This window comes from Dendrobates tinctorius, unplaced genomic scaffold (genome assembly GCF_039654945.1).
Source record: "Dendrobates tinctorius isolate UK_male_01 unplaced genomic scaffold, ASM3965494v1 ptg000019l, whole genome shotgun sequence".
Classification (NCBI taxonomy): Eukaryota; Metazoa; Chordata; class Amphibia; order Anura; family Dendrobatidae; genus Dendrobates; species Dendrobates tinctorius.
In genome coordinates, this window is record NW_027361687.1 from 24030208 (window position 1) to 24044562 (window position 14355).

The following is a 14355-nucleotide window of genomic DNA, read 5'->3' on the forward strand; positions in this document are numbered from 1 at the left end:
CGCTGGCTCCGCATGGTAATTCCGAAATATCTTGCTCATAAAGGTGACAATGTGTTCTTTCATCTCTGGTTTGTTGCTAAGTGTGCGCTGGAGAGAGTTGAATCTGGACAAGGCTTGTTCACGATTGTTCGGGAGTCTTACCCTGGTAGCTCGGAAGGGTAAGGGAAAAACACAGTGATTAGTCTCATCCTTAAGGAACTCATTGTCCATTATCCTGACAAATTCCTTGTCTTCCATTGACGGGGCTACCTTGTTGTCGTCCTTAGTTGTATGAAACACTGATCTTCCCAAGTCGTCTGCATAGGGAGAATGAATGACATCAGGCAGCTGTACGGGATATGGAGGCTTCTCTTTCACCTCATAGTGATGAGGGCATGGTTTGTAGAAAGTAGTTTGTCCGTCTCGGCGTACGTAGGTCTTAAAGGAATCGACTCTTGTTCGGTCCAAGCACACATTTCCTATGATTACCCACCCCAAGTCGAGTCTGTGCGTAGGGGGCATAGTTAGGACCATTGCACTGTTGGCGTACCTTATGTATCCTTAAATTGTCTCTGCCGAGCAGAAGTAGGATTTCAGCATCTGTGTCCATAGGTGGGATAATGCTGACTAGGTGCCTTAGGTGTGGTTGGTGGAACGCAGCTTCTGGGGTATGAATCTCATCCCTTTGGCTGGGTATTTGATCGCATTCGATTAGCGTAGGTAGGGGTATTTCTACGCCTACGTTGACAGGAGAAGCAATGAAACCTTGTGCCCTCCTGCCGCTAGTCTCTATGCGGCCTGAGCAAGTGTTCAGAGTATAGGGCGTTGCTGGTCCCTTGATTCCAAAGGCTTCAAAGAACTTAGATCCAGCTAGGGATCGATAGCTCTGATCGTCAATGATGGCATACATTTTTACTGCCTTCTCTGGTTGCCCTTCTGGATAAACTCTGATTAGGCATATCCTGGCACAGCATTTATCACTTTGACTCTCCCCACATACCTCTGAGCATGAGCAGGAGACAGCCGTGGTAGACTTGGTGTTATTCTGTGGCTCCCCGCATGGCTTGTAGGCGGACTAGAGGTAACTGCGACTGCTGGATCTCTGGTGTCTGAGGTTGGATGCAAAGCTGATGGGTGTTTGTCATTATGACACTCTTCACACTTAATGGCAGATTTGCAGTCCTTGGCCATGTGTTCTAATGAGGCGCAGCACTTGAAACATACCCCAAGTTCACTGAGGAGTTTCTTGCGCTCCTGCATGGTTTTGGACCTGAAGCCTCTACATTTGTTCAATGAGTGTGGTTTTTTGTGGGACACTCATGATTGAAAGACTTATCTCTCGACGGAATAGTGTACTGTTTATCGGCAGGTGGTGGCAGGTTAGTCTTTCTGATGCTTACACTATTTCTCAAGTCCTTGCGTCTATGTGTGACGCTTTCATACCTTGATGAGAGTGTTGCTGGAGCTGCAGTGTTAGACTCCAGGAAGTCTAGGCTAGGGTCGTTCCTCATTTGAGCCTGTTCGTCGACAAACTTGGAGAACTGATTGAACGGAGGAAAGGTGACATCATGTGACCTTTTGTACCTGGAAACGCATACTGCCCACTTGTCTTGCAGACTATGTGGCAGCTTTGAGACGATTGGGTTCACCCCATGGGCGGTGTCCAGGTAGCACAATCCAGACAGACGAGGGTCTCTTTTTGCGAGTTCCAGCTACATAAGCAGATCGCTTAAGTCCAGAAGCTTGTGGGCTTCCTTAAGGTTGATCCTTGGAACGTTCTGCAGTCTCTTGAAAAGGGACTTTTCTATGGCTTCGAGTCTCAGCCAGGTAGCAGTGAGACCTGCTTCAGCTTGCCCCACGTAGACGGTCCGAAGACTCTTGATGCTGTTTGTGGAGTCAGGACCCAACCATTTTACCATGAGGTTGAGCTCCTGTTCTGCGGTTAGGTTGAGGTCAGCAATGGTGGCCTTGAAGGTTGCTTTCCAGGCTCTGTAGTTCTCTGCACAGTCGTCAAACTTTGAGAGGCTGGTGCTGATTAGATCTTAGCTAACCATAAACCTGGCAAACTCGGACATGTCTGATTCTTCACTCCTTGTTACTGTTTTAGCTTGTGTTGCCTCTCGGGCGTATAAGCTGTGTGGCGTGGAAGGATGAATTGTTCCCGGGTAGAATGATGTTGCTGCAGGGTTGAGCTGTGGATAAACCTCTGGAGATTTCGATGACTGCGGCTTGAACTGTGGAGATGGACTGGAATGCGTCTTGTGGTCATCTTGTGGTGATTGCTGCTCCTGAGGGGACACATTATGGCGTTGGTCTTGGGTCTCCGCAGATGCTGTGGGTAACACTGGCACCGCAAGTTGAGATGACTTGGACGTTTCCATATTGTTGGGTTGAACGTCGCTGTAGAAGATGTGTGCTGCAGATATCTGTTTCTGCACGTAATCACTGGTACGGACAGCTGGGTCCTCTTCTTCCAGTGGTGGTAGGCAAATCGGGTCGAGGTTTTGATTCAATGGTTGCTCGAGTATTTTTACTTCAGCTAGCGCGATTTCTTCCTCCATTTGTGTTTGAAGAATCTTTGCTTGAGACTCTGCTTTCTTGGCTTCTGCCTGTGCTTCAGCTTTCTTGGATTCTGCCTGTGCTTCAGCTTTCTTGGCTTCTGCCTCCGCTTCTACTTTCTTGGCTTCTGCCTCTGCTTTCTTTTCTGTGTAGGAACGTCTAATTTTGGATCTCTCTGCGTATAAACGGGCCTCTAGGATTCTGTCGCTAAGGGTTGAAGTTCTTGAGCAGGATGATTTGTATGACCGAGTAGAATGCTTGGATGAACCTGACCTGTGAGATCTTGATTCTTGCAGATGAGCAATACGGAGCTCCGCTTTATCTATGGCGTCTTGCACAACGGCGTTCCTTTCTCTATCTGTGGAATCTGCTTTGCTTAACTCTGATGAGGCTTCATCAATATTAGAATCATAGAATCGTAGAGTTGGAAGGGACCTCCTGGGCCATCTGGTCCAACCCCCTGCTCAAAGCAGGATTCGCTAAATCATCCCAGTCAGATGTCTGTCCAGCCTCTGAAGACTTCCATTGAAGGAGAACTCACCACTTCTCGTGGCAGCCTGTTCCACTCATTGATCACTCTAACTGTCAAAAAGTTTTTTCTAATATCTAATCTGTGTCTCCTCCCATTCAGTTTCATCCCATTGCTTCTAGTCTTTCCTTGTGCAAATGAGAATAAAGTTGATCCTTCTACAATGTGACAGTCCTTTAGATATTTGTAGACAGCTATTAAGTCTCCTCTCAGTCTTCTCTTTTGCAAACTAAACATTCCCAAATCCTGCAACCTTTCCTCATAAGACAGGGTTTGCAGACCGGTCACCATTCTGGTCGCTCTTTTCTGAACTTGCTCCAGTTTGTTGATGTCTTTTTTAAAATGTGGTGCCCAAAACTGGACACAATATTCCAGATGAGGTCTGACCAAAGAGGAGTAGAGGGAAATAATGACTTCACGTGATCTAGACTGTATGCTTCTGTTAATACATCCTAGAATTGCATTTGCCTTTTTTGCTGCTGCATCACACTGTTGACTCATATTCAGTCTGTGATCTATTAGTATACCCAAGTCTTTTTCACATGTGCTGTCACTTAGCCCTATTCCTCCCATTCTATATATGCTTTTTTCATTTTTATTGCCCAGATGTAGTACTTTGCATTTCTCCCTGTTAAAAACCATTCTGTTAGTTGCTGCCCACTTCTCCAGTTTATTTAAATCTTTTTGAATCCTCTCTCTCTCTTCTCTAGTATTACCTATCCCTCCTAGCTTTGTGTCATCAGCAAATTTAATCAGTTTACCCTCAATTCCTTCATCTAAATCGTTGATAAAGATGTTAAACAATACAGGGCCCAGGACAGAGCCCTGTGGTACCCCACTTGAGACATTCTTCCAACTGGATGTGCAGCCATTTACGACCACTCTTTGGGTCCGATCACTAAGCCAGTTATGAATCCACCTAACAGTTGCCTTGTCCATTCCATACTTAGTCATTTTTTCAATAAGGATTGTATGAGAGACTTTGTCAAATGCTTTGCTGAAGTCAAGATATACTATATCTACAGCATTTCCTTGATTCACCCAATCAGTGATACCGTCATAGAAGGAAATTAAGTTAGTCTGACATGACTTATTAGTTACAAACCCATGCTGACTCTGTTTAATCACTTCATTCTTATCCAGGTATTGACATACATGTTGTTTAATAATTTGTTCAAAGATCTTTCCTGGTATAGAAGTCAGACTCACCGGCCTATAGTTGCCTGGGTCCACCTTCTTCCCCTTTTTGAAGATAGGAACAACATTTGCTCTTCTCCAGTCTTCTGGCACTTCTCCTGTTCTCCAAGAATTTTCAAAGATTATGGAGAGGTGTTCAAACATTTTTTCTGCTATCTCCTTCAGTACTCTGGGGTGTAATTCATCTGGACCTGGAGACTTGAATTCATTTAGGTTAGCTAAGTGTTTCCTCACTATCTTTCTGTTTATAGATATCCTGGATTCTTCTATTCCCTTAATAGGACAGTGAATAACAGTTGATGTTACATTTCCTTTCTGAGAGAAAACAGATGCAAAATAGGAATTTAAAAGTTCAGCCTTCTCAACATCCTGTCTTACCATTTCATCATTTTCATCCTGTAAAAATCCTATAGCATCTTTGACTTTTCTTTTACTTTTGACATATCCCCAAAATCCTTTATTATTGCTTTTGACATCTCTTGCAAGCCTCAATTCATTTTCAGCTTTAGATAATCTGATTTGTGCCCTGCAGGTTCTGCAGACAGCATTATATTCTTCTTTAGATATGCCTCCCTCTTTCCATTTTATAAACATTTTTTTCTTCCTTTTTAGCATGTGCTTAAGTTCTGTGTTCATCCATCCTGGTTTCCTTAAATGCTTCCTATTCTTCCCTCTTTTCGGAATTGTTAACAACTGTGCTTTGAGAATTTCATTTTTCAAGATTTCCCATCCTTCCTGGACATTTTTGTCTTTAAGGATATCCAGCCATTGGATCCCTCCAATTCTCTTTCTGAATCCCTTAAAATCTGCCTATCTGAAATCTAACCTTGACGTCTGAGTCTTCACAGGTCTTTCGCCTCTAGTTATCCAAAATTCTAAAATAGCATGGTCGCTACCTCCTAGGGTCCCAGCCACTTTTACCTCCTCATTAGAGTCTTTTAGGAAGGAGGCGTACTTGCCAACAGTCTCTTGTATCTTCCGTGGGCCGTGTAGCAGTTTTATTGTGTCCTGTAGACTCGCTGCATCATTTTTGTGGTATTGGATGCCTGACATGAGGGAGGTGACTCGTTCCCATAGGTCGTCCAGGTTGTCATTGAACTCATCCTTCGTATTGTGAAAGTTTTCAACAGCCTTTATGGTTGGTTTGACAGAGCGTCTTGGTCGTGAGTCTTAGTCTGTTTGTAAAGCTGGCTCTTTTTCCCCCTCTTCATAATGGACAATATCGGGTTGCATTTGCTCTGTTTCAGCAGTGGGAGACTGTGCAGAGTCTTTTTCGGCCATTTTGATTTAAGGTGCGCTGTCTCTTTAAGAAACTGAACTTTTGAATTGGGGGCTGGAAATCGCAGTGCAGCTTAGTTAAGACGTCCTGACGAGATTCCCAAACTGTTTTTAGAGAATTGTGGGGTTTTGCAGTCTGACAATCTGCAGCGATGTTATATAATATACAGAGAGTCTCTGCACAATGCTGTCTGGGGTGATGCAGTGTTTTTTTTTTAGCAGAGCAGGGCTGCAGTATGTGAGCAGGCAGAGCGCAGGCATATGGATAGGGATATAAGGGTAATTCTGGCCGGGCTAAAGGCAGTTTTTCGACTGTTCTGTCCCCGCATGAGACAAATGGAGGTGTAGTTGATTTGGGCTGGGTGAGATTCCTACCTTCCGTTTCCTCAATGCAGAGCAGACAGGACCATTGTTGCTGTTCAGCGTCCGGAGAGAAGATACACACCAGGATTGTGAAGTCCAGACTTGTTTATTTGGAAATCTGTACATACAGCATATGATTGGTAATGCAGTACTTCTCCAGACGTGCAGAATGTTAACAAGATGTGAGCAAAAAGTGTGCAGCAAATTGTGAAGCAAGGTGGTAGAAAAACTGATGCCTTTCACAGCTCGGTACAAGCGCGTCCCTCCCACAGAAAATGAAACTAAGAATGGCTGCTAGCAGGAAGAAGGTGTGAACCTTGACCTGGAAGTGGAAGGCATGTACAAGAATTACTTAGTTACAGGCTGCTATACAGAAAAAGGACAGCAGGTGGCAGCAGAGCAAATGCAGGATTATTATACATGGCATGGAAAATAACAGTCTATGAAACCATACAGTGGGGCAAAAAAGTATTTAGTCAGTCAGCAATAGTGCAAGTTCCACCACTTAAAAAGATGAGAGGCGTCTGTAATTTACATCATAGGTAGACCTCAACTATGGGAGACAAACTGAGAAAAAAAAATCCAGAAAATCACATTGTCTGTTTTTTTTTCATTTTATTTGCATATCATACATATTCTCCATCTCATAGTCCCGTGCCCATATACCCATCATACATATTCGCCATCCCATAGTCGAGTGCCCATATACCCATCACACATCCTTCATCTCATAGCCCTATGCCCATATACCCATCATACATATCCTCAATCCCATAGTCCCGTGCTCATATACCCATCATACATATCCGCCATCCAGGGCCGGACTGGGACTAAAATTCAGCCCTGGCATTTGAAGTTACACAGGCCCACTAGTCACATGGTGACTATATAATATCTTTGTACACTTGTAGTTTACAAGAAGTGAGAGGAGATTAACACGACTATATAACATGTAGTCACAGCTGTGCCCAGTATTTCAGCTCAGTCCTATTTATTGCTTTTAGGTACAGTACTCCTCCCAAATCTCTGTCCCCTTTTGTATGCATGATTACAGAATTCCTGGCACAACTGCTATCCATTGGGCAACCAGACCCCCTGGTCATAGCCGCCCCTATCATACCTCTCAACTTTTGAAGAAGGGAAAGATGGACAAAGACTGCGGCACGTGCAGCGCGCCTCTGCAAATATTGGCCACGCCCAGCCGCACCCATTTCACAACTAGTCACACCCATGTCCACACCTAATCGCACCCATTTAGCACTGCTGATCACACTGACTGGTACTGACGGCACAGTGGCTGGCATTATGGGCACACTGACTGGCACTAAGGAAGAGAGAAAACAGAGAGAGAGAGAAAAAAGAAAACAGAGAGAGCGAGAAAGAAAGGGGAAAGAAAGAAAGAACAGTGAGAGAAAGAAAAAACAGTGAGAGACAAAGAAAGAACAGTGAGAGACAGAGAAAGAACAGAGAGAGAAAGAAAGAAAGAATAGAGAGAGACAGAGAGAGAAAGAAAGAACAGAGAGAAAGAGAGGAAAGAAAGAGGGGAAGAAAGAACAGAGAGAGAAAGAAAGAACAGAGAGAGAAAGAAAATGAGGGAAAGACAGAACAGAGAATGAAAGAACAGAGAAAGAAAAAGAGAGAAAGAAATAAAGAAAGATTCTACAAAGATACTATAGCAGCCCGGCTCCCATTGTAGTGCCCACCTGAGCCTCCCGGTGCAGGACCTATCATAATCCGCTCACATGGCCGGCATCCCCGATTCCAAGGCGATCCTGCTGTCTGCGCTGTCGGAGGAGGACACGGTGATGGATCTGAAGCATTCCTGGTTCCGTCACAATCTCCTCAAGAAATTATCTCATTTCCGGTCAGCTTCCAGCACATCACTTCAGGTGGAACGTTATGTGTGTGTTTTAAAATGCTCCTCGGGGCTCCGCCGTGTACTCCTGTGTCCGTGGGAAAAGCCCGCTTTGTATGCTTTGTACACACTTGGCTCCGCTCCGTACATCCCGTACACATATGGCTCCACTCCATACACACACGGCTCCACTCCGTCCACCTCGTACACGCGTGGCTCCTCTCTGTACACCTCGTACACGCGCTGCTCCTCTCCGTACACCTCGTACACGCGCGGCTCCTCTCCGTACACCTCGTACACACGGCTCCGCTCCGTACATGCGTGGCTCCGCTCCGTACACCTCATACACACGGCTCCGCTCCGTACACCTCGTACACACATGGCTCCTCTCCGTACACCTCGTACACGCGCGGCTCCTCTCCGTACACCTCGTACACACGGCTCCGCTCCGTACACCTCATACACACGGCTCCTCTCCGTACACCTCGTACACACGCGGCTCCGCTCCGTACACCTCGTACACACGCGGCTCCGCTCCGTACACCTCGTACACACGGCTCCGCTCCGTACACCTCGTACACACGGCTCCGCTCCGTACACCTCGTACACACGGCTCCGCACCGTACACCACGTACACACGGCTCCGCACCATACACCTCGTACACACGTGGCTCCGCTCCGTACACACGGCTCCGCTCCGTACACACGGCTCCGCTCCGTACACCTCATACACACGGCTCCGCACCGTACACCACGTACACACGGCTCCGCACCGTACACCTCGTACACACGGCTCCGCACCGTACACCACGTACACACGGCTCCGCTCCGTACACCTCGTACACGCGCGGCTCCTCTCCGTACACCTCGTACACGCGCGGCTCCTCTCCGTACACCTCGTACACGCGCGGCTCCGCTCCGTACACCTCGTACACGCGCGGCTCCGCTCCGTACACCTCGTACACGCGCGGCTCCTCTCCGTACACCTCGTACACGCGCGGCTCCTCTCCGTACACATGGTACACACGCGGCTCCTCTCCGTACACCTCGTACACGCGCGGCTCCGCTCCGTACACACTGCTCCGTTCCGTACACCTCGTACACACTGCTCCGCTCCGTACACCTCGTACACACTGCTCCGCTCCGTACACCTCGTACACACTGCTCCGCTCCGTACACCTTGTACATACGGCTCCGCACCGTACACCACGTACACACGGCTCCGCACCGTACACCTTGTACACGTGCGGCTCCTCTCCGTACACCTCGTACACGCGCGGCTCCTCTCCGTACACCTCGTACACGCGCGGCTCCTCTCCGTACACCTCGTACACGCGCGGCTCCTCTCCGTACACCTCGTACACGCGCGGCTCCGCTCCGTACACCTCGTACACACGAGGCTCCTCTCCGTACACCTCGTACACGCGCGGCTCCGCTCCGTACACCTCGTACACGCGCGGCTCCTCTCCGTACACCTCGTACACGCGCGGCTCCTCTCCGTACACATGGTACACACGCGGCTCCTCTCCGTACACCTCGTACACACGCGGCTCCGCTCCGTACACCTCGTACACACGGCTCCGCTCCGTACACCTCGTACACACGGCTCCGCTCCGTACACCTCGTACACACGGCTCCGCACCGTACACCACGTACACACGGCTCCGCACCATACACCTCGTACACACGTGGCTCCGCTCCGTACACACGGCTCCGCTCCGTACACCTCATACACACGGCTCCGCACCGTACACCACGTACACACGGCTCCGCACCGTACACCTCGTACACACGGCTCCGCACCGTACACCACGTACACACGGCTCCGCTCCGTACACCTCGTACACGCGCGGCTCCTCTCCGTACACCTCGTACACGCGCGGCTCCTCTCCGTACACCTCGTACACGCGCGGCTCCGCTCCGTACACCTCGTACACGCGCGGCTCCGCTCCGTACACCTCGTACACGCGCGGCTCCTCTCCGTACACCTCGTACACGCGCGGCTCCTCTCCGTACACATGGTACACACGCGGCTCCTCTCCGTACACCTCGTACACGCGCGGCTCCGCTCCGTACACACTGCTCCGTTCCGTACACCTCGTACACACTGCTCCGCTCCGTACACCTCGTACACACTGCTCCGCTCCGTACACCTCGTACACACTGCTCCGCTCCGTACACCTTGTACATACGGCTCCGCACCGTACACCACGTACACACGGCTCCGCACCGTACACCTTGTACACGTGCGGCTCCTCTCCGTACACCTCGTACACGCGCGGCTCCTCTCCGTACACCTCGTACACGCGCGGCTCCTCTCCGTACACCTCGTACACGCGCGGCTCCTCTCCGTACACCTCGTACACGCGCGGCTCCGCTCCGTACACCTCGTACACGCGAGGCTCCTCTCCGTACACCTCGTACACGCGCGGCTCCTCTCCGTACACCTCGTACACGCGCGGCTCCTCTCCGTACACATGGTACACACGCGGCTCCTCTCCGTACACCTCGTACACGCGCGGCTCCGCTCCGTACACCTCGTACACACTGCTCCGCTCCGTACACCTCGTACACACTGCTCCGCTCCGTACACCTCGTACATACGGCTCCGCACCATACACCACGTACACACGGCTCCGCACCGTACACCTCGTACACGCGCGGCTCCTCTCCGTACACCTCGTACACGCGCGGCTCCTCTCCGTACACCTCGTACACGCGCGGCTCCTCTCCGTACACCTCGTACACGCGCGGCTCCTCTCCGTACACCTCGTACACGCGCGGCTCCTCTCCGTACACCTCGTACACGCGCGGCTCCTCTCCGTACACCTCGTACACGCGTGGCTCCGCTCCGTACACCCACGGCTCCGCTCCGTACACCTCGTACACACGGCTCCGCACCGTACACCACGTACACACGGCTCCGCACCGTACACCTCGTACACACGCGGCTCCGCTCCGTACACACGGCTCCGCTCCGTACACCTCGTACACACGGCTCCGCACCGTACACCATCTACACACGGCTCCGCACCGTACACCTCGTACACACGGCTCCGCTCCGTACACCTCGTACACGCGCGGCTCCACTCCGTACACCTCGTACACGCGCAGCCCCGCTCCGTACACCTCGTACACGCGCAGCCCCGCTCCGTACACCTCGTACACGCGTGGCTCCGCTCCGTACACCTCGTACACGCGCGGCTCCGCTCCGTACACCTCGTACACGCGCGGCTCCTCTCCGTACACCTCGTACACACGTGGCTCCGCTCCGTACACCCACGGCTCCGCTCCGTACACCTCGTACACACGGCTCCGCACCGTACACCACGTACACACGGCTCCGCACCGTACATCTCGTACACACGCGGCTCCGCTCCGTACACACGGCTCCGCTCCGTACACCTCGTACACACGGCTCCGCACCGTACACCATGTACACACGGCTCCGCACCGTACACCCCGTACACGCGGCTCCGCTCCGTACACCTCGTACACGCGCGGCTCCTCTCCGTACACCTCGTACACACGGCTCCGCTCCGTACACCTCGTACACACACGGCTCCGCTCCGTACACCTCATACACACACAGCTCTGCTACATCCACACTGTAAATCCTGACCCCACACATACTTACCTCAACCAGCACCATGACAACAGCAAAGCAGAGTCTTGCAGACGGTAGAGGCAAGGCTGAGCGCACAGGACCTGTGATGAGGTCATAGGAGGGGCGGAGTCAGGGGTGACATGAACGGGGGTCTGGACAAAGGCTCCTGATCATGTGGCCTCCTGACTCCTCCCCTCCTGTGACCTCATCACAGGTCCTGCGAACAGAGCGAGCAGGCAAGCGAGTGCGACGCTGTGGGCGGGGTCTCATGCTGCGGCGAGGATGGGGTGCGTGGGGGGAGGCGTGGTAGCTTATCTCCCTGCAGTGCGGGAGAAACTTGAAACTATCACCGCCGTGCCCGCAGAGGGCCGGCGGCAGGAGCAACAGTGGCCGCAGCAGCTGGCAAGCAGCCAGATGATCGGGCGCTGCCGCCCGCGGCCCACGTGACAGCGGCCCAGCGGGAAAATGCCCGGTTGGTTATATTGCCAATCCGGGCCTGCCGCCATCCCATATTCCCGTGCCCATATACCCGTCATACATATCCTCCATCCCATAGTCCGGTGCCCATATAGCCATCACACATCCTCCATTACATGGTCAATCATTATGACATCATAATGAGCGTCGGGGCTTGCAACCTATGATGACATCAGCGTCGCCATGGAAACCATTATGACATCATAATGAGGGGCGGGGCTTGATACACACTTTTTCCCCATTATGTAGATAGGGGCAAAATTGTTTGGTGAATTGAACCGCGCGGGGGTTAAAATTTCACCTCACAACATAGCTTAGGACGCTCTCGGGGTCCAGACGTTTGACTGTGCCAAATTTTGTGGCTGTAGCTGCGACGGTGCGGATGCCAATCCCGGACACACACACACACACACTTGAGCTTTATATATTAGATATATTAGTATAGTATAGTATACTGTCCAGAAATATATTAAAATCCAGACAATAAATGTCCTGTGGATATAAAGCTGGACCAAATACCGGCTATCCTGACAAAATATTAATGTGGTGCAATTCATCTAATCTAAACCCTTTGCTCCCGCTGTGTGTGAGTCCCAGCTCATTACCCCGTTTAGCCGGGGTTTCGGCTCTTATTTGTAACTTTTAACACCTATTGATTTTCTTTCCTTGTTTTTCTTGTTCTTCAATTCTCACATCTTCAGCAAGCTAGAACATTTGAAGAGGTGGCTGCAGCCTGAGAAGGTGGCTATAAGTGCCGAGGAGGTGCAGTGTTTAATACCCGGCGAGTCTCCATCGATAAAAGGTGAAAATAAGGAGCTGGACTCTGTTGAGCAGTGACTTGCTCTGTGCTGCCGGTCCGCAGCGTTGTATCTCGCAGTCCTTCATGATGAAATGGATGTAGACTATATAAACTTACCACGTAGAAGCCTCCACTCATACCTTGTAGTCAGCAATGGTGTAACAGTATAAGTACCATGGATACATTTGTATTTTTCTCCCTTCTGCATCACATGTTACATAAAATATTGCATTTCAGTTTTAAAAAAAAGCAACATGTTCAAATATGCATCCACAAAGCGAGGGGAAACTGCTGTTTTAGAATTATTTTACATTCATTCCCCACAAAAAATGAAAGTGACCATTGCACAAATCATTGTGCCAGGTCTAGAAAGTCGTAATAAAACTTTACCAAAAATTTCAGGTGACCTCATGTACTATGTATAATATTTATCCCCTATCCACAGAGTAGGGAACAACTTGCTGATCACTGGAGATCTGACTGATAGGAACAACTTGCTGATCACTGGAGATCTGACTGCTGGGGCCCACAAATACCCGGAGATCAGGGCTCTGGAACCCAGTCAGCGGGGACACCGCGGCTCCATCCTGAGCGGAGGTGCTCATGCGCGGCCATCACTCCAGCCATTGTCTGTTGACTGCTGAATACTGTCTCACGGCAGTCCCATAGTCGGTGAATGGAGCGGAAAGCACACAAAAAAGTCAGGATGAAGCCCCGTTCTTGGAGTTGCAGCTGGCCAACCCTCAGCAATCACTTATTACTCATGTAGAGGATAGGGGATAACTTGCCTTTTTGGGAGGAACCTTTTAAGCTACGTTTAGATAAGGCAGCATAAATAAAAATATCCTTGATTAAAATTAAATTTAAATAAAAAAGCCTCTCTGTTTTAATACATATCCTCTGATATATATTTTTTTCTTTTTATTTGCAAATTAATTTTACGTAATCATGCAAAAAGTAAATGGGGTTTGTTGTTAAATTTAAAGTTTTAATTTTTATTTTTTTATTTTTTTTATAGTATTAAAAATATATTTAATTTTTTTTATTTTACAGTATTTTCCATGCAACTGGACATGTATTGCCATATTGAGCCCTGTGGTGGCTGTAGCACTGGTTTCTGCTATTAGTACATGGTGGCGATCACTGACCACTGTCTAGGAGGTGATCAAGGAGTGATCTTCGCTCACAGTGAGAATGGCAGCCAGTATAGTGGTAGACATTTTAGGAGGAAACTTTTCTGATCAGCTTTTGTAAAGTTCTGAATCTTTGTAATATACTCCATTACCTTATCTTGTCTGTCTCCTATCTAACACCATCCTGAAGTGCTGGTTTACCTGCACAGTTCATGCCGTCTTCATAGGCGATTTGTAACCAAAGCTAGACACAAAGACCCCATATAATATTAATAACCACAATCTCATAGAATGCAATAGGGACAAAAAACGCCAAAAATTAATATGAATACACACAACCCCAGATATTACCAAGGGAAAAGATGATAAATTGCCAAAAAAAAAATTTTTTGTATAAAATACCTTTATTAAGAACATACATAAAAAATGGGTACATTTACAAGCAATGGAACGCAAAAAAAGAGCATACCAAAATCCAAGACTAAATGTATGACATGTGAAATTGCACACTAAGAAATATTTTTGAACAAAGAAATGTATCAAAGTGGGAGGCAATTATAATTCATAATATGCAAATCA

At 49.1% G+C, this 14355-nt stretch overlaps 1 protein-coding gene across 1 annotated transcript in view; it reads left to right on the forward strand.

Moving 5' to 3' along the window:
* The window catches only part of CCDC32 (coiled-coil domain containing 32), a 45621-nt gene extending 32579 nt beyond the window's left edge, over positions 1-13042 (forward strand). Inside the window, exon 4 of the mRNA XM_073566713.1 lies at positions 12546-13042. Coding sequence (XP_073422814.1) covers positions 12546-12681 — 136 coding nt within the window. The 3' untranslated portion in view covers positions 12682-13042. The remainder of the gene's footprint in view (positions 1-12545) is intronic.
* The last annotated feature ends 1313 nt before the right edge of the window (positions 13043-14355 follow it).